A 21,010-nucleotide genomic window follows, 5' to 3' on the forward strand; every position below is an offset into this window, starting at 1 on the left:
AAGGGCATTTTCTTTAACCAAAACTTGTAGCAAGACACAACTGGAATACTGGAGCTGAGGCAATCCCAAGGTGTTCACAGATTCAAAGCAAAGCTGTTTGGTGCTCAACACTAGAGATGAGCACCAGATGTTCCCAGCTGGCTCTAATTCCATCTGTGCCAGACACAGGCAACATCACGTAATCCCTTGTTCTTGGGTGTCACTTTCCCCATCTGTAATGATAACAAAACATTATGATGACTGACTAATCCATGTTCCAAAAGCAGTCTCTCCACATATCGGAAAAGATGGACACTTCAATAGTAGCGCGAAGGACAAGGTTTTTCGAGTGTTACTGAAGAGTTATGTGACATTCAATGATATGCATCTGACCAAAGACTTTTTTCAAATGTTCTGACTGCTCAGAACTATTGCAGTCTGAACACTAAACAGATCTATAAGATTTACAGGGTTGCTGTCCAGAACCAGAACTTCATTGCCACTGTGACCTTCTTGGGTGTTTTATTTAAGCCTTCTGAAATTCATTCTCAGTAGCAGTTTAGATGTTAAGAAAAGTAGCCAGAAGGCTATAAGCATTCTGCTTTCTCTTCTGCTCAGCGGCCATCCTGCTTAGTCTAAACCTGTCCCCAGCTGCAGCCATTTAGCTTGTTATTTTGATGGCAGGTGGATAACCTTAGTGTCATCCTTGTGACCACACAAAGTTCATTTAGATAAACTCAGAAGCTTGTTTGCAGTATAAACAGGGTATGATGAGAACCAACCAACCCTAGCAGCCCACTCATTCTGTTTACTTAGCTATTGCTCCTGAAAAACAGAAGAGATGACTAAAACCCTGTCAAGCATTCTTTTTCCATTTGGTTTTTAAAGAGCCTTCTAATTCAGGGGGCCTTTTTTGTCCAATTATGAAACTTTTCATTGTACTAGCACTCTGCTGTAGTTTTTTCTCTAGTACAGCCACCCCTCTTCCCTTTGAGTTTTTGGACTGTGATGACCCTGATGTCTTTAAAGCTGTCAACACAGCACTGAAGAAATACAATGGAGACAGAGCAACTGGTAATCAATTTGCTCTATACATGGTGATGGAAGCCAAGAAAACTGTAAGTAGACTTTGCAAATAAAAAAATAATGTTGGAATTGTTTATGCACTCTGAATCAGATTATCTCTATCTTGCTCATAAGAGAGCAAGCGTGACAGCAAAGTGTCTTCTAAAAATGTTTTAAAAAATCAAAGAAATGATTTGCACAGTAAGATACTTGTTACCATGACAAGCAGGGATGTATAATATGTTCTTATCAATGGAACTATGTGTGCTGATGAATTGCTTATTAATGCAAGGACTAAAGAATAGAAAATTTCTATCACTAATACAATTTGTCTTACTAGTCCACTCTGTTTTCCCCTTTCTCTGTTGGGAATTCTATCCCTTTCCATCATCAGTAAGGTTTTCAGATCAATGGCAAAATGACACTTACTAAAAACCTGAATATTATCTTGACTTGGGAAGAGCTGGTATTGCACATAAAAAAGAATGACCTGATAAAATTTGGCAATACTTTGAATAAATTGTGCGTATTATTTGCACTAGTCCTGGATCTATCTAAAAGCACTAGGTGGTATTTTAGTCAAATAGGGTAACAGCAGAAATTACGGAAGAAAAAAAGAATGAAACATGATCCTTTGCCTGGAGTCCGTCTGTATAGCCTTAATCTAACAAAAGAGTATTTACCTCTGAGAGGCATACAAAGATGATATTACCATAATAATGACAAGCATTACTTTACTTGAAAACAGCATTAGCATTTTTTTCTACTGGATTGGATTTTCAGATGTAAAAGACAAAACAGTGTCAGAGAGAATATGTTACACTCCAAAATCACAAGACACTTTTACCCAGACAGAAATAGACCTCAGAAAGGGGATTTGGATTGCTAAATGCCTTAAACTGCCCACATCTCCTGGCATCTCTCTCTGCTTTTCCTGTTTTCAAACTGAGGAAATTTTAGCATGTAGTGACAAAGACTAATAAAATCTGGCAAATTCTTTATACAATTAATATTAAACAGATGAATATTCCCACTGTCTTCACTGAATTACACACAGCCTTAACAATAGCCAAATGCAATCATCTCTATATCAGAGCTGTACCACTTTCCTTTTGCTGATGTTCCCAAAGGACAGATATTAGTTTCAATATTTTATCTTAAACAATGTTCTATTTTTAGGAACCCTTATTTATTGCAATTAATATTCATCTTTCCTTCTCTAGATAGCCATCTTCCCTTTTCTTAAAAGATCTGAGGTGGAAATTGATTATTACTTTGAATCATTGATTTGACTATGATGTTAAGTAAAAAACAGAGAAAAGGAATCTGCAATAGAGATTTCCTCATATTCAATATTCTTTTTTCTAAAAAAAGTATAGATTTTACTCATCCCTAGTCTTACAATGTTGAATGCATTAATTAAATAGCTGGTTATTACATATTCATGTACATTTATTATTGATAAGGTAATAAAACATAAAAGCTGACTAGTGAAAGACTGAACCTGCCCCAGTTAAAGACATAGCTGTTCATAATAATAATGAAATAAACCAACAACAAATAACATACAGAAACAATGTCTTTTCTCACGTATTTCATTTATTCACTAGGCTGATTTATTGCAGATTTAGAACACTGTAACAGAGAACAGAATTTGGCTCTTATTAAGTCCAAATACCAGATAATATAATCTGATGCAGCTCCATAAATGTCAATTTATACCTGCTGAGGATTAAGTCCATTATATTTTTAGAGACCCTTTCATCTACTTTTACTACCTGCAACCATTATATCAGGTACCTCTACCCTTCTTTGTAGTGTAGCAATACACAACAGGAATTGAGAGAACAAAGAATGTAATTCTGTGTCTACACCAGTGTAAATCCAGTATATTCCACCCACATCGGCTCAGCTTCACTTTCTGGGTACCACTAAGGCAAGAACTATCATTTAATTCTCCCAGCAGTATCATTTGAGGATAACCAGCATTAAAGTACAGCAACTGCCTGTGTTTATATTTGAAAAAGTATGTTGGCAGAGCATTTTTAGTGGCTGTAAAAGATTAGTAATTTCTGGCTTTATATCTCCTCTAATGGATGAACCACAAACCTTGTAGTGTGTCAGTGTTATCTGTAGGCACAGGTTCACTACTCAGCTTATGGCAAGGCAAAAATGTCCACTACTGATTTACCAACATCAGAAACCCTTCTGCTGGCCAGGCCAAACTTTGCTTTATACTTTGTCTGTATTTTATCGTATGGGATTCCTGAGGCTACCGTCGCAAGCAGCTCAGCCTTTAATGCCTGCAGGAAAACTGCAGGCACTGCCAAAGGCTGTCTCCAGAGCATATGCCCTCCTCGCCCCTTTCCCCCTAGTAGGCAGGGCAGCTTAAGTACCCTGTTACCAAGGAGTAGAGGCAGTTTGGGCACTGCCAGCCTGCCTGAGGGTTGCTGGCTGCTGTTCTGGGCTGCCTGTAGAGTTGTACAGAAGGAAAGTAGACAGATCTGGGAGGAGGCCAAGAGTGAGAGTGAGGGAGTCAGACAGGAGCACAGTCCAAGCTGGTAATTATGCTAACTATCCAAGCAGCAACCCAAATTTGCTTATTTGGAGTATATTTGGATATGATTATAAAACCTAACAACTTCTTTCTGGTTTTAAAACCCTTGGCACTACAAGTTAAAATGAAGGTAGTTGAGCATACCGTATCTATCATATCAACATATTGTAATTGTAGGTAAGGGCTCAGTAATATAATTAGATAAGTTAATTATTGAACTACCAAGATTTGGGAGACTTTACATGGAGACCAGCAGCTAATCTGAAACCATGCTATAAAATATTAGGTAACCAATGGATAGTATTTGCCTTTTGAAGCTCTTATTTTTTCACTTGATTTATTATTATGCAAATGATGACATGCATATTGTTTTTTACCCAGGCAGGTCTGGACACACAGTTCTATGTGAAATACCGAATGCACGAAACCATTTGTGCTGTTGAGGAAAACAAACTCTGGCAAGACTGTGATTACAAAGTATCTGCAGAGGCTGTAAGTATCTGTCCCCTTTAAAAGTCCTCTGTGTAGAAACAGCAGCATAATGACAAGGACTCCAGTCGCCAGGGCAAAATACAATAGAGAATTCAACTTTTTTAGCTGTGTTGTTACTTTTGAGAGCTTATAGGACTAAAGTACAGTACAGAAAAGTTTAGAACTCTAAAGTTAACCATTGTAATAGTGAGCTTACCATTATAATCCTATATGTGTGTGGAAGGGAACGCTTCAGCGCTTCAATATGAAGGTTCACAGTAAATTCACTGTAAGATACATGCACTGTGAGAATGTGAGGGTTATAAAACTTTGTTAATTATGTATAATGGAAACTTGCACAACCAAATGGACTTCAGATCTGCACCAACAAAAATACTGGCACGGAAACCACTATGGCAGAAAATTTACCAGAGGGCTCTTAGCAGCACAAAGTGTGTGTGGCTCATGCTTCTAGAGAGGTGCAATCGCGGCACACAGCACACAGGAACACTACACGTTTCCAGGGGAAGGCACTGTTATTTCACACAGTACACAACACAAAGAAAGGGATGATGGTGATAATGTCATTTGAATCAATGTGAAATGCCATGGTCATTGCTGCATATCTTGTACTAGCAGAGAGGAAATTAGGTAAATACACAATTTATACAGACTTTATTTATGAGAACGTGTTCATTTCCATTAGTCTGACTATAAATTCTTTAGTTAATTAATATGTGTTAATCACGATACAAAGCGATCTTTCAAATTATCTGCTCAGTTCATCCCCTATTCTCCTCACAATCAACAAAACCATTCCTTTTCCAGTAACAAAACAGCAAATTAGACGTTATTACAAATGTACATATGAACTTGTTCCCCAAACTCAATTTGCCACTGTCAACTTTGTTCAATAGCTAGAGGAATACATAGCGCTGGATTTTTCTTCAGCAAGTTTAAGACAAATGTTGTCATATGTTTTTTCAGAAAACAGGAGAATGCACAGCTCAAGTTCATATGGATAATGCTGAAAAAACAAGTAATGTTTCACAAGATTGCAAAATTTTCCCAGGTATGTAACAGTTTGAGGCAGCATTCAACAAGTACATTGACAAATAAGAATGGGGAAAATATAATACTGAGACTTTCAGGTAATTTTAAAGGTATGAGCTCCTTATCATTCTCTTCAGACATTTATAAATAATCTTCCATAAGCAACTACTTGTTGAAGATAACATTTCACTTCAGTGTTATACACACATAGGCTAAGTCAGTGAAGCACTGCCAGTTTCTGCCTAGGATAATGAAAACCCACATGTGCATGTGTAGTAAGTTTGTTTAAACACTGGAATTATACCAAGTTAAAATGAATTTACTTAAAATCAAAAGCATATCAGTAACTGAGAGACTAGATACAACTTGTCACACTTTAATTTTCTGTCCTTACTTATTAAAGGGTAAAATTGTGCCCAAAATTATTAGAAAAAAACTTTACATGACAAAATTGTACTTTAATTTTCTCCAAACTCAAAATGACTAAATTATTTCTGTTAAAGTTTACTGAAACAAGTATTTACCCCAACTGAAAAAATGAAAAAAAATATTAATTTACAAAATAAAAATTTAACAGTGATGTAATTATGTAAGAGAGACTGTGATATCTTTTAGACCTTAACAATAATCAGTACTACATTTCTGGCCTAAAAGACATTCATATATGACTATTATGTTCACATGATAATTTCCTTTATTAGAAAGAGATCATATTGTTTTAAAGCTTTGCAACTGAGATGTCTATGTGCCTGTGCCTAGTGTAAGTTAGTTTTAAAATATCCATCTGACTGGTAGCAGGCGGCTAAGTGTATACTAACTACAGAAATATTTACCATGATTTCTGAGACATTTGGCAGCTTATCTTTGTTTTTATTGCTAGCGATCTTGTTTAAAGCTTAAACGGTTATAGCTACCGCCAGTGTCCTTTTAGGAACTGCAGTACACACAAACTCCATGTTCTGCTCCTGAATAAATGCCGTTTGGTTAGAGCCGTTTGTAGGGCAATGGTGACATCTAGTTGCCAGTAAAAGGTGTGTGAATCCCACAGAGAATGCATGGGAAATTTGCATTTGAATCTTTGTTTAGGAAGCTAAAAGAAATACATAAATTAAATGAATCATGTATTCATCCTAAGCAGCTCATCTCTTCTTACCAAATTATAGCAACTCAGAAAAAAGAATGCACATTTTTTCAGCAGTTATGAAAATGCTGAGAGCATAGACAGTTTAGAACTGGGTGTGCTGTTTTATTATCTCCTTTGTGGTTACTCCCTGAAAACATGGTCACATGTTTCTGTAACATGTACATATTTGTCATTACTGAGTCAAAATAAGCGATGCTAGAAATACAAAGGGCCAGACTTTGTTCAAATACCCCTTGAAGAGCTAAGACTAAAAGGTATTGCTTACAATGAGATATTCCAAATGTACAGAGGAGCCAAATCAAATCCAAAGGGTTCAAACAGAAAGAGTGAAACAATAGACCCTGACTGGTGAGGGATTTCCTCATCATGTTAAGTACCACACTGTTCTGCCTTCTTGGTGGAACAGTTTGATCATACTGACACTGGTCTGGTTTCCTGGCTAGTGCAAGCTGGCATAACTCCATTAAAGCCAGTTTATGCCAGCTGAGGATCAGGCACACAGATTTCACTTCAATTCCACAGAGACCACATTTTGTCCCACTTTCATTCTCAAGCTCACTGAATCATGAAATTAATTTATGTACTGAACTATAAAATTAATTTATGAAAATCCAATCCATGATTACTAGAAAGGAAAGAGAGTTAATAGGATTAGTAGTAGGAAACAGAAGTTTGAGCTTCCCCGTCAAGCTTGTCTATCCACAGCCAATCCAGCTGGTTAAGCCTGAAGGTAACACCGTGGTAAGTGGCAGCCACAATGATTTGCAGGGGGAGTTCTAGCAACACAGCAATAAATAGTTCAAGTACAGTCCCTAAGGAGCTCAGAGTCAGAGCAGTTCATGTGGGTGAGCCAAAATACTCCTGCCAAAGTCCTCGTCCTGAACCATGGTGAGGATGGTAAGCAGCTGCGCACAGTGGGTGAGCTGTGAAGAACCTGAAGAACATCTCCTGGGCTGTAGGCTCCGCAGGTTCTTCCCTGATGACCCTTCCCTAATGGTGTCCAACTACAGGCAAGGGTTTTCAGAGATTCAGTGACTCCTGAACTCACTCACTCCTCTGAATGAAGTTTGCTGCTGAAACCATGCCTAGATCCTAATGTCATGGATGGCTGCTACCACCACAAACCAAGGCATGTTTCTAAATACAAGGAATGTCTTTGCAGGCCCTGAAACTGAAATGTAGGTTTTGCTGATCACTCCAATTAAAAGCAAGAAAGGTTCTTGCTCATTGAACCTTTTGTCTCATTCCCAGATAGGAAAAATTAAAACCTGAGGCTGTTTTACATGAAGCCCTACATTTTTTGGTTTGTTTCTTTTCCAGCTACACCAAAGATAACAATTACTGAGGCTGCATGTCTTGGATGCTTTCATCCTATATCAAGTGACAGTTCTGAAGTGTCAGAAATTCTGAAACAAGCCATTCAAAAGTTTAACAAGCACAGTGCTGAACCCGCCCTTTTTAAGCTTGTGGAAATAAAAGAAGCTAAAAGACAGGTTTGTGTATGATTTTTCTCTAAATTTTACCAACAAAAATCCCAAACCAGGTACCTTGGTTGTTTTATGTACATGTTTCTGATTTTAAAGTGGCTTATATTTCATAACAAAAGCATATGAAATGCACATAGAGTGTTGAACCTGTAAATAATTCTCTTCATTTATAAGGAGTCATAAATGGTTACCTACTGGATTTTCAGAGCTGTCAACTTTATAAACTAATAGTTAACATATTTTTTCTTTATCTGCCACTGCATCTAACTGGTGTTTAGCTCCAGTTTATTTGCATTCAGTGTTGAGACAGGCATCTTGTGTCATCTCAGATGCTCTTGGGTATTCCACTTGGCCTCTCCTTGAAGCTCCAGTAGGAACAGATCTCTCCTAGGTTCTGTGCCAAAACTGCCAGCCTGCACAGATGTCTCATGTACTCTACAGCCTCTCAAACAGCAGCAGGCAGCTATGGTTTTGCAATGCAACAAGACCCATATGTCAGCATATATGCTATAGAATGGGTACATCCTGTATAGGAAAAATGGGTAAGAAAAACAAAAAGCCAGCATGCCACTTGCCAAAAGGTTTCTGCACACAGGAATACCTGCTTTGCAAGAAATGACTGCTCAGGTTGCAGAAATTCTATGTCATCAGGAATTCCACGCGACGATTATTTCCCTGTGAAAGGTTCTCCTATGAATTGGTGTGATGTTGCTAGAAAGTAAAGCTGCTGCTTTGGTTTTTAACTAGTATATAGGCTGATACCAAATACAGGCCCTTTTCTTGGCTTAGCCAAAAGGCATCTTCTGGTCTCGTGTCAATTTGACCCATGATTTAATTCAGACTGTCATCTTTCTATTTACTGATGGCAACAATTCTCTTAGCGGAAAGACAAGCTTGCACAATATTTAAGCCACATGACAAAATGTCACAGACAGACTGCAGTCCAGCAGCTGGAAAGAGAACCATCATGTCACTTCTGGCCAACAGAGATTAGTCAGAGCCCACTTTAACTGATCTGGGATGGAAAATTTAATTCTTATTTTCCCTTTTTAATCCAATGCTATCTGACCCAACACTGTGACACGGAGAGATTTCATGGATGAGAAGCAGTAGCCACAGTGAGGAAAACCAAACTGCTTCCTGGAGAGAAAATTAAAAAAAGGGTCACAAGTCTGGACAAAACAGTGGGCAGGGGAAGGTAAAGCCCAAGTCAGACACAAGTATAGGTAGATGATAAATGCAGGATACTCCAGAACAAAAGGTGCCAGCAGTATAAAGTTGCAATATTCAGATACTGGTTCACTATGTCCCATGCTCAGAAACAGAGGATTTGCCAAGCTGTATTAGAGCAATCATCTATCTAGACCAGTTTCCTGTCACCGGGAGCAGTAAGTAACAGATATTTTGGAGGAAAGCGCAAGAAACCAAGCGCTATGAGGCTGCAGGCTTGCCAGGAGAAGTGGAATCCAAAACCAAAGTGCACTTCGAATGTATGCCTGACTTAGTTTGCTTTTTGTATCACAAGGACAAGATTTTTTTCACTGTATGTGAATACTCTATGGCTCAATGACTGCAAAGTGGTTTGATGGATGGAAGGCACTAGAAGAGTAGTTTTGCTTTCTTTGCTAATCACATTTAATAGTTTAACTTCCAAGTTTGTATTGGTTTACATAATGTATCTCCTAAATATCTGTTCCAGGTGGTAGCTGGATGGAATTATGTAATTAAATATGAAATTGAGGAGACTAATTGTTCCAAAGACCAATTTCAAGACTTAACTCCAGAGTGCAAAACTACTTCTAGAGGTGTAAGTAATCTTCAAAATCTGTTTATCAAGAAAATATCATATTAACAAATAATCACTGAGGTATGACTCAAGAAAATATTTAGTCTTGCTTCACTTTGTGAATGAATTTTAAAACCAGGCTTATAGATAGCTGTCTATTTATGCAGTTAGAACATCCATGTCTTCCTGAGTCAGTGACTAAGAGGACCACTGAAATGTTTACAGTTTACTTTATAGAATCTAAACAGTCTCACCCAAATAATAAATCCCTTGACAAGTTCCTATCCAGATATTTGAGGAGTTACTCAGGTACAACCCCAAAAAGTGATAATTAAAATTAGCACTGTTTTTCTAGCTTAAGACATATTTTCTAAGAAAAGTAGCTGAATTATTACTTAACCTCTACCACAGTCCAAATGAGAGAGCTTCAAAAGAAATTATTAACAAACATACATACTCTAGCTAAACAGCACTGCAAAACCAGGTACTTCCTCAGCTTCTCTGACCTGGAACAGAATTAACTATACCAAAAATAAAGGGTTTCTTTCTCAACCAACCTCCCTGAACCAGCTCATCAGGGGGTCAGACAAATGTTCTGTAAATACGAGGGCAGGAACGTAGTCTCATAATGAACAGTGGTGGTAAACGGGAGGGGAGGAACCACAGGAGTCCTGACTCGCATCTGTTTCAGCTGTTGTGGAAGCGTGCTGTTGAGTATGACATTCAAGAGCCTCTCCTGTTCAAAAATTACTCCTTGTATGTTTCAAGAATGTTTTAGAATGTTTCAGAAGCATTAATTAAAAAAGCAAAGAATAACAACACTGTGCTAAATTGTAGGAGAGTGAGAATCAGACTAACTGAAGCAAATCTCTCCATTGCCCGTGCTTGTCCTTAAGCCTTAAGCTCGTTCACATACTGCTTTGATCACACGGGGTTTGTGGGATTGGATCTTTATCACTTATCCCCTGAACTGTTAAGCAGCCTTGCTAATAGATCATTGACAGATATTACTAGAATATGATATTCCAAGAATATTCCATACCTTGGAATGACCAAATTCCATGGAAGTTATTTCATACCTTTATTCAGTTCCGTACTATTCATTTTGAAAGGAGAAGACCAGAACTGCACCCTGTATTCAACATGCACGTGAACCACAGAGCTAGAGTGGGCCATAATGTCAGTCTCTAACCTGGATAATAAACCTTGACATTATTTTTTATTATTTTTTCTAAACCATTACTAAGCAGATTTTCTCATGGATGACATTTTCCAGTATCTGTCATAGCCTTAGTATCTTGATCTTGAATTGTAACAGTCTTCCTTCTTATTCTACAGTTGATTAGTTTCCCTTAGAGTCTTTGATAAGGGACTTCCCTGAAACCTTTTTAAAAATCTAAGTATACTTTTATCAACAAGTCTCTTTACCCACTTTTGTTGATGCTTTTGAAGAACTTTGACAAATCTGCAAAATATGACTTCTATTTACAGCAAAACTCCCGGTCTCTCCTTGATGTATTCATGCCCCCTAGTTCTTTTCTTGTTACCATTTCTAGCCACTTGCATGGTACACACATTAGCTTTATGGGTCTATAGCCTTTCTGAAACAGAACAGGATCAACACCTGCTTTCTTCCAGCCCTAAGATATCAAGGCAATTTTAAGCAAGTCACCTACCACAGTTCTTTTAGAAGACCTGAATAAATACAAGAAACTCAGTAATGTTTGATTTGTTAATTGTGTAGTCTTCTTTTTGGTCTTTACAGTTTCAGACAGAAATTCCAGTGAGTTCTCCATAAAATAGGGTTCTGGCTTGTAAACCTCCCCATTTCCTTCTGTAATGAACACAAAGAAATAATTAATTTAGCTTCTCTTTCATGGTTTTATTTTCTCTGAGTGGTCCTTCTGAACCCTGACCATTTATTGGCTCTGCAGACTGCCTGTCAGGCTTCTTGCTCCCATTGTATTGAAGGAAGAAAAGAAGGAATTATTAGTAGTATGCTTGACTTATTCTGTTAGCAGGAAGGTATTAGGATGTGAGCTTGTTCATTATTTCTAAACAACAAGGAGCTGTTTTGTGTTTTTTACTCCAGCGTATAGGTAAATGTGATGCCAAAGCATACAAAAATCTTCAGGCACAGATCATAGATATTGCAAGCCAATGCAAGCTTCCAGGTATGTCATAGGCACTATCAATTTTAAAAGTTCTGCAATTTTCAATGTTTTTTTACAGTTGTAAAAAAAAGACAAAATAAAAATGCAATAGATGAAAACAGATAATAACAAGAGAAAGCAATTCTTCCGGGACCAAAAAAGCACTGCCTCTTAATGAAATATTACGACAGATATTTTTCATTTCCTACAAGTATTTCATATGCAGCTGAAAGTTACATTTTATCATTTGTGCACTGCCCTATTTCTATGACATGGAGCTGGTTGTTGACTCTCATTTGGAGATTAATAGATACAAACTCAAAGAGTATAACTGTCCTACAAAAATTAATTCCTTTTCCACCACAATGACAAGCAAGTTAATAACACATTGTTTAAATAAGTAACTTCTAAATTTCTAAAGAGCTCCAGTGTATTCTTTCAAAAGGCAAAGAAGCTGAGGACTTTTACCAATTTTGTCCAAAATTGGTAATTCACCTACTGATACTATCATTGGTTATTTCATATTGCATGCCTATACTTACATTTCATATGTTAGAGGCATATTTTTTCCTCAGTAAATAAATAAATTAGAATTTATAAGTTCATTACAGTCAAATTCCCAAATGATTTTCTTATTGTTACTTTTTCCTCCAGCCATCTATTTGGACAGAGATTATCACAGCCTCAGATCTTTAGAACATGGAGTACACTACTACTCCATGTAGTAAGTGCTGCATTCTCACCTATTCAGACTTCTTTTTCTTCAAGAAATTATAATGATTCCTTCAATACACTCATTCATTGCCAAGAACATGCACCTCTTGTTTCACCTGATTCAGGCGTTTCCATACGCGTAGATGTTCCCTCTCTTTATTTGCTAGCTACCCACAATTGGTAACAGCAATTCTTATTTCTATGAGAAAACTTGTTAAGTGTCCAGTGCGACACTAGGTGCTGACGCAGTGCTCTTTGAGATAACCAATATATGATAATGCTGAACATATAAAACTCAAAGCTATTTTGGTCTCATTTGATAGATCCAAAAATGAAGCTTTCCAGAAGGCGGGGGTTTATAACTGGCTGGTTTTTCTGGCCTTTATCTGCATTGAATCTTTTGCTTCTTAGATCTGAAATCTGTTGGTTTCTTTCAGTTGAAGACACAGTAATTCCTGCCACTCGCACTGGTTGTTCAAAGATTATCCCAAAAGACAGTCCAGAACTGAAGACACTTCTGAAGGTTTCTATGGAGAAGTATAATTCAGAGAGCAACGATGACTTCTACTATAAAGGCGGAGAAATAGAAACAGCGACAGTTCAGGTTGGGGTATGCCACAGAGATGAGGAACAGACATGGCAGTGTTATTGGCCTGAGCTGGGTGTTAACTAAAGTTTCTATTTAGATTTGAAATAATGGGTTTCTCTAAGTGCTGATACACGTATTAACCAAAATATGCATGCAATTTTTCTTGAAAAAAATTATCCATTTTGGCTTGCATTCAGAAGTTGTTCAAAAATCTCCTATCCCTTGATTTTTTTATTTTTCTTAAAATAAGATGATTTTAAAAGCATGGGGAAAAGGTTGACTTAGTGTATCTGATTTCTCTATATCTACCACACTTTTTACCAGCCTTTGTAACATACCTTAGACTCTTAAAGTAGAAAACTAGAAACTATCCACTTGATCCACCACACCAATACTCCGTATGTTATTTTAAGCACTGTCCACCCCACAGTAGCTGTAAGGTCCAAGAAATGGGGCTTCCCAATTTCCCTTAGAAATCTGTTAATTAATATACTGATTCTGCTGCTAACACCACTGCAGCTAGATTTGCAAGAGAACATCTGTGCATAACTTCAGACATACAGATAAATACAACTGAATAAAGAAGAACAAAGAATCAAGAGGATAATATTGGCCAGCATTTGCATTTGCCTTGTTTACTGTCCCAGCATATCCAGAGGTTTAGGACAGAATTGAAAATAAGACAGTGGAGTAGTTCAGAAAACATTTGTCAACAACTTCTCCTGACCATGAGGTGTACTGCTGGAGGAGGCACTAAAAGCACACCAGTTTTTCTGAATAGCTTACATTATCTTACTAATAATGTCTGTGCTTTTTCCTCTTTCAAACTTTTTTCCTCTTTCAAACTTTTCATATCATGATTGATGTTAGCACACATACATTTTTAAAACAGACTTAAGAGAGACAGAATTTCATGTTTTGCCTGCTGTCTCTGAAGCAAGATATATCATCTTGGGCTCTATAAAAAATACTAAGAGAACTCGTACCAGGCACGTTCTTGAACCCATGCAGCTTCTCTCCTTAATGCATTTGGCAAATATGTTCACTTTCAACAGAGCCTGTTCACCACACACTTCATTTTACTCACATTCCACTTTTCTTACATCATATTTGGCTCTCTACAGTAGTACAGTCTCTAATGATTTCATTTGTTATTAATGAAATTACTACAGACATCCACTAAAACAAAGCCAAAACTGTGGGCCTGATATTATTCTGACTTTTCTGTTTCCTTCTATTTCAATGCTGGATTTTTTAAGAATGGGAACTGGAGTAAACAAATAAGTTGATTAGAAGCAGATAAGTTTGCTGCCAAATATTTTAATATTGTTCTTAACATATGTTCTCCCAGTGGTCAGGACTTGTAGAAATATGTAGTATAAGCTTGTAGAAAAACATCTTTCCTGTGAACCCTTTTTAATAAAATGCCTTTACCACAGAAAGCCTTCTTGCTAATTTTTCAGGTGGTTGCAGGACAAAACTACCATTTAGTATTTGCAATCCAGAAGACAAACTGCTCAAAGAAAGAGTTTGAAAAATTTAGTGAAGACTGTGAAGCCACACCAAACAGTGTAAGTAATGATGATGTTGCCAACTGTAATGATCCTAACAGACAAAATCATTTGCACCAGAAATTGCAAACACTTAAGTAAAATCACGTGCTGAGTTCTGTTACCTCTTTCAGTAAACTTTGGTTTCAGCAAGAAGGACACCTTTCGCTATTTGTAACCCAAGCCAGTGACAATGGCAGTAAAACATGAAGCTTAAACTGAGTCACTCTAACTGCAGGATTGGTGCTCACTGCAAAGCAAAAGGAACTTTCTTCTGCTAATAATGAATCACAGAAAGGAGGGGGAAGAGGCTGCTGTGAAATGAAATAGCTGCAATACTCCTGACCCTATGGACTTGCAGCTAAGGAAAACATGAGGTTGGAGTGTTACCGCTGTGCAAAGGAATGATGGTTCTGGAGTGCATGCTGCTGTTACTGGGACAATGTGTTCCAGACGCTGGAAAGTAATGCTGATAGGGCCAGAAACCATTGGCAAGGAAGTTGCTTGGGAAAGAGAGGCTTTATTTCCCCTCTCTCTTCCCACCAAATGAACAGTGCTTACCTGTGAGATTTTAAAATCTGTTAGTACAGCAGGCACTGAATAGAAAAAAAGGCCTTTCTATTTCTGTTTCCCAATTTTTAGTAGGAGAAATACCATCAACAAACAATATTTGTTAGAAATATCATGAAAATTAAATAGTTAGTGCTCCAAAAGTGCTGGAGATTAAAAATCCAATTTTTCAAGATGCAATCTCCAACCCAAAGTTTAATTAAAGTGTTCACATAGACCTGCTATAACCTCAAAAAGCTAAGCAGTGCTGTGTCCCAATACAGAAGTCTCCATCACTAAGATAGTTTTCATAGATATTTGGGTAAAGTTCCAAGTATTTTTGTATTTAAAAGTATTATTAAAAAATCATAATTTTTTTCATGCACAACTCTCTTCCTTTCTGTCTGACGTTTTGTTGCCTTAATGTTTTGTCAACAGGTACCATTGCCATGTGAAGCACAAATTCACGTGATCCCATGGGAGAATAAAATCTTTCCCCAAGTTAACTGCTCTAAAGAACGGTCTATGGTATGATTCCTCTTCATTACCCATCATCATAAGTAGAGCACAGAACAAAGGCAGTCATTAAATTCTTTATTCATTCCAAATTATCCCATATTTTGTACCAAAAATAAAGGAATGCATAGTTCTTTTAACAACCTCAGAAGGCCACACTCCTCCCTCTCACCCTCTAGCCTCAACAACTGGTTACATCAAAGTGATTTTCACCACTAGGTGAGAGAGTGGACAACACAGGGATTACAGAAATACAAAGGCAGTGGGACAGAAAGAACATTCTGCCTGTTGACTGCTCCTTTGCATTATCAGTTAAGCTCTGAAGTATTACGCCACATCAGCTTCTTTGAATTACTATTCATACTAGGTTTAAAAATTGAGACCAAAAAAAATGTATTTGGCAACATAATAATTATAGCCCACAGATTTCAAAAGCATCTGCAAATCTTTTCATACTAGTAGAACAGCAGATCTCTTGCCACGAGTTGTCAATCTCTGCAGGAAGATCGTTCAGTTTCCTCCTACCCAGCTCCACGATTAACTAGCCCTGAACATGGGTCAGTTTGAAAATTTTAGAATAGAATATAAATCTTTTTTATTATCAGAACATTTTTAGTTCTGATGATTGCAGTTTTTTTAATAAATGCAGGGACTCCCATGCTCCTCAATGAAGAAGATACACTGAATCAAGTGAGATTGATTAACTTGCATTCATAATCAATAACTTCACTGTGCTTGGCACCTTCATAACTACCTATTCATTATGTATCAACTAATAAATGTCTCTCTCTGTTTTCGCTACAATATTGTATCCACATCAACTTTCAAATTAACCTCCATCCCAAAATACTCTGATTTGCAGGTAGATAATTATCAGACACTTTGGGGAACAGAAATGAAACCCATGTTGGATAATGACTGTACACCATGCATGCAGTCTTTGTCTTCCAGTTGAAGTGATGGGGAAATAAAGGTTACTCAATAACAACTGTTTCATATTATCAGCTTTAACTTGTATGTGTTATTTCTAAGCAGTCTTATGAAATGCATATGTCAAATCTAGAAATAAAAAATTGAATAGTTACATTTCATATAACAAAATGACCCAGATCTTTTGTATGTTCTGGTATTGAGACTACTCAGAGATGTGTTAGCCTTTAGAATAAATTTGTTTTATGCATTAGAGTGTTATACTCTAACATGCACAGTGACATTTAGTCCTAGAAATCAACGATATTGTTCAAAAATTAAAACCAGTACATGTTTTCCTCTCTATAGTATCATTCCCATGTTAAACTGGCAGAATTTCAGTGACATATAAATTGTTCTTTTAACATATAATTGCTAAAATACTCTGGAGTTATTTGGGAGGATGTTTATGCTTCTATGTTTATCACAGATAGAAAAGATAATTATTTAGTTTACTTTAAAAATCTGGTAACATATTTTTGCTAAACGATTCATGTACTGCAATGAGCCAACTTCTGAATTTCCCAAATCTGAAACTATTGTTCTTGTTCATGTAACAAATATGGCTATTATCGCAATGTTTTTTAGGCTGTACTTCTAAGAAGGCCTCCTGGATTCACACCTTTCCGAAGCTTTGCTATGATAGAACAGCCAAATGAAATTTCATGCTCTGATAAAAATGAAGAGGAAAGGCAAAGACCTGACAAAGAAACAAGAGAAGATGGTGGACAGGAACCAGAAGGTGAAGGTGAACCTGAGCATGAGCACAGGCATAAACATGGGCATAAACACAGGCATGGACATAAAAAGGATCATGAGTCTGACAAAAGGCATAGGCATGAAATTGGTTGGGGGCACAGAACTGGGCATGGGCATAAAAAACACAGTAAAAATGGCAAACACAAACATCCAGCCCCCAAATCTTCTGAGGAGTCCAGTGAAAGGGGTTTTCATCAAAACAAAACCTTTACATTATCCAGTGCTGAAACAGCATCAGAGCTAGTTAATCCAGGGGTTGAAAGAAAGGAAACCAGTACACCTGCAGAATCACTAATTCTTCCTGATACTTCTTTATTTAATGGGTTGCCAGATCGCATCGAATCTCCTGTTCCCAGATGTCCTGGAAAACCATGGAAACAAATTATGGATCTTCCAGCTCCTTCTAGCTTTCCCAGAGAATTCACAAATGAGGATCTCTTGCCTTCTGCGGCAGCAAACATCAATCCAGCAACAGAAAACTCAACACCCGCCCAAAACAAAGACCTGGATCTCTCAGATGCTTTACTATAATTCAAACATTGTTGGATCCTTTTCAGAAATTATACATAGAAAAATGAGAAAAATAGTGCCTTTTGAAATTCATAAAATATGAAGAGGCAAAAGCTCCTATTCTGTTAGCTAAGATACTCAAGCAGGTCACCAGCAATTCTGTGGACCTAAGACCCTATGGCAATACTCTGTATTTACATATATTTGCAAAGATATAAATCAGGCAATGGCAGTGATTCAGAACTGGTCTAGTAAAGGGACCAGGCAAGGCAATAGCCTTCTGCTGCAGAAGTTAAATTGTATCTCACCTGCCTCACAGTTGCTATAAGCACAAAGTGAATCACTGCATCAAATCTCACTGCACGATGTTTAAAACAGTGGCATAAAGAATTCCACAGATTACATGAAGAATCTCAACCAAATATGGATAAGACAAAAGCAAGCCAATGTAGAGCAAACATGTCTTTCTTAGATATCTGAAATAATATTTCTCTAATTTACTGGAGTGAATCTTTTAAAGAACAAAATAAAGGAACCGGTTTTACCTGCCAATTTCTTTAAACAAATTAATATTACCACCAGTCTATCACTAGCGGGCTACTCTGTTGAATGACATAGCAGGGACAGCTGAGAGAATCTTAAACAGTGCAGCTTTATTCGTATGCGTATTATGTTAACTACACAGTAGAGGTGCTGTAATTGACAGATTTTTCATGTGGCACAAATATTACTGATCAGATGACAAAATCACAAAGACTTGAGTTATCTAAAATTTGTCTGCCTACTCCCATTATTAGGTTGTGTGTAATTTAGAGACCAGACTGAATTTTCTACTCTAGGTATCTACCAAAGGTTGAGTTTTTGATGGGATACATTAGCTACAAAGCACCAAATATTTCCAGCGAATTAAAATATGGACCAAATAACTCAGCTGAAAAAACACCCAGCAATAAATTAATACTTCAATGCCAGATCAGTTCACCAGTTTGAACCACTGCTTGGTCCCATAAAAAGTTATTGAAAGGGTAAGGTGCTACAAATGGTAACACTTCACCATTTTGTTGTAAAAGACCACATTTCTTGAAACCATGGTATAAGTATCCTCCAACACAGCTGCAGAGACAGAAAGAATGTTCTCTGAAATTGTTCATCCCAGCTGTGGGGATCACTGTGGCCCCAAGACTACATACTCAACAGCTGGGAATGTGTCATTCTTCTGTGTACTGTGCTTCTATTGCCATCACCTCACTGGTGAGGAAGAACGAGATAGATGAAGACTACCTAGAGAATGTGAAACAGAGGGATCAACGGGGTCAGGAGGTCTTGGCACAAAAGGTACAGAAGGATCTTGAAAGAGAAAAGAGCTACAAGAAAAGGTCAGAAGACACAGAAGTGGAAAGGACAGAGGCAGGGTGGAATGATATGGACGGGGTGAAAAGAACAAAAGAAAAAAACAGTAACTTAGTGGCAAAAATGGAAACAGAGTGAATGGGATGGAGAAGTGACATGGTGGAGGTAGCATGGCCAAGGAGCAACAAAGGACAGGAACTGGAGAGGGGAGGTAAGAGCAAAAATAAAAAGCAAAAGACCTGTGCAGGAGGGTCTCTCCAATCAGACAGGACAGTCCCCTAACACATCACAGAACTGAACTCATACTTCCTGAATCTAAACATTCCCTGACAGCGTAGACACACTTCCCCCCTCCAGTGCCTCGGTCCTACAGATGGGAACAACCTTCTGCGTTCAGTTACTTAGCTCACAAGGTAGATGACCGCACTGTGATCAGAAGAACTCAACCCTGCTGATAATCCATGTTGAGGGAGAATCCCTATGATTTTGCATGTGTAATTTCTTTTTGTTCATTTTTTCCTAATTGCATTAAAAGCTACATTAAAATGACATTTTAAAAGTCATGAAGTCCAAAATAAGAAAATGTCCTTGCGAGTATAAATTCAGCCTGGTTACATGCATCTAAACATTTTTTAACACATATAGACATATATTAGATAGATAGGCAGATAAATTATCTGTCATGACTGGTGATATATAACAGAACCACTGTACTTTCTTTCTGAAAACAAAGGTACCGATCTGTAAGAAGTCATACAACTTATCTGGAGCCCCATTTTAAGGAAAGATATAAAAATAATAACTCCTGGATCTATCACTAATCAAATCCTGCAATTTTTTTCTTTCATTCCTTTCCTTGCAGGATAAAATGCAAAGTCATTCTTTTTTCTTTTTCTTTTTCTTTTTTTTTTTTTTTTTTTAGTACATGAGAAGCACTAAACTTACAAAGCTAGGCAAAGGAAAGTCTTGAGAGTTATCTTTAATTGTTTGCTTCTTTTCTTTTTTCTGAATATTGACTGGTATGATTTTGGCTATAACTGGGAGTTTTTTGTTTATGCTGTATTATTAAAAGGAGTATAAGCTCAAAATATTTTTTCTTTAAATTACTGTAGCAATTTAATTAGTGCAAAATTACAATAAAAGATGCAAAGAAGAGAAAAATCAAGGTTTTTTCCTGTCTCTGATCTGCCTCATCAGAATGAAAAGACAGTCACACCCTCGACACATTCTCCCTACACATGAGCACAAGTAGTGAGACATAAACTGAGTGGTCAGAGTAGGATAATAAAAGACAAGACTCCTAGATTCTTGACTGCCTTGAATCTAGTACGTGCTATAGTGATGATGTGAGGTTTCATTAATATTTAATACCAAAATGACAATTTCAACTTCTTGTTTTTATAATCTACAAAAGTAATTACTTAAAAAAAATAATTCTGGAATAAAAATCAAAGTGTTCCTGTCTAAAAATTTTGAAACAGAATGTTCTGCTATTTTTAGAATGGAACATTTCAATTTCTCATTGACATGTTCCCACAGAAAGTTTTAATTATAACAAAACAGCACTTTCTGATGGAGAAATATGCTGTCAGAAAACTACTGACCAGGCCTATTTCAGATCTGCTGCTAAAGAGCTCTGCAAAGCTACCAGTTTCTCCTAGTGCTGGAATTGTGCTGGAGCGCTCTATGAAGTGCACTGCAGTGCTTAACAAGTACTTTTCTCCTCGATCAGCAGATGGCAGATTTTTTCCCACAGGGGGTTTATGATATCCAAATTAGGGTTTTGTGATTGCCAGGAAAGGTTTAGTA

The 21,010-nt window shown here is 37.2% G+C and overlaps 1 protein-coding gene across 6 annotated transcripts; it reads left to right on the forward strand.

Moving 5' to 3' along the window:
• The first annotated feature begins 771 nt into the window (after positions 1-771).
• KNG1 (kininogen 1) lies at positions 772-20,362 on the forward strand. Of its 6 annotated transcripts, none has more exons than XM_054835723.1 (11): positions 772-1,097; positions 3,983-4,093; positions 5,060-5,144; positions 7,590-7,762; positions 9,456-9,563; positions 11,635-11,716; positions 12,847-13,013; positions 14,462-14,569; positions 15,536-15,625; positions 17,171-17,324; positions 17,673-20,362. In XM_054835723.1, exons 1-11 carry the CDS (start codon positions 903-905, stop codon positions 17,870-17,872), a joined length of 1,473 nt encoding a protein of 490 aa, XP_054691698.1. In that variant the 5' UTR covers positions 772-902; the 3' UTR covers positions 17,873-20,362. The 6 variants fall into 6 exon arrangements, with proteins under 6 accessions (XP_054691698.1, XP_054691693.1, XP_054691694.1 ...); XM_054835720.1 differs by having other exon boundaries at positions 777-1,097; positions 12,847-13,019; positions 17,171-17,330; XM_054835722.1 differs by having other exon boundaries at positions 779-1,097; positions 12,847-13,019.
• The last annotated feature ends 648 nt before the right edge of the window (positions 20,363-21,010 follow it).

Source organism: Grus americana, chromosome 9 (assembly GCF_028858705.1).
Source record: "Grus americana isolate bGruAme1 chromosome 9, bGruAme1.mat, whole genome shotgun sequence".
NCBI lineage: Eukaryota > Metazoa > Chordata > Aves > Gruiformes > Gruidae > Grus > Grus americana.

Coding starts and splice junctions, on each gene's coding strand:
- KNG1 (XM_054835718.1), top strand. CDS start 903: ATGAAACTTTTCATTGTACTAGCACTCTGCTGTAGTTTTTTCTCTAGT. Junction 5,145..7,589: donor AGATTGCAAAATTTTCCCAG/GTATGTAACAGT, acceptor TTTCTTTTCCAG/CTACACCAAAGATAACAATT. Junction 11,717..12,846: donor AAGCCAATGCAAGCTTCCAG/GTATGTCATAGG, acceptor GGTTTCTTTCAG/TTGAAGACACAGTAATTCCT.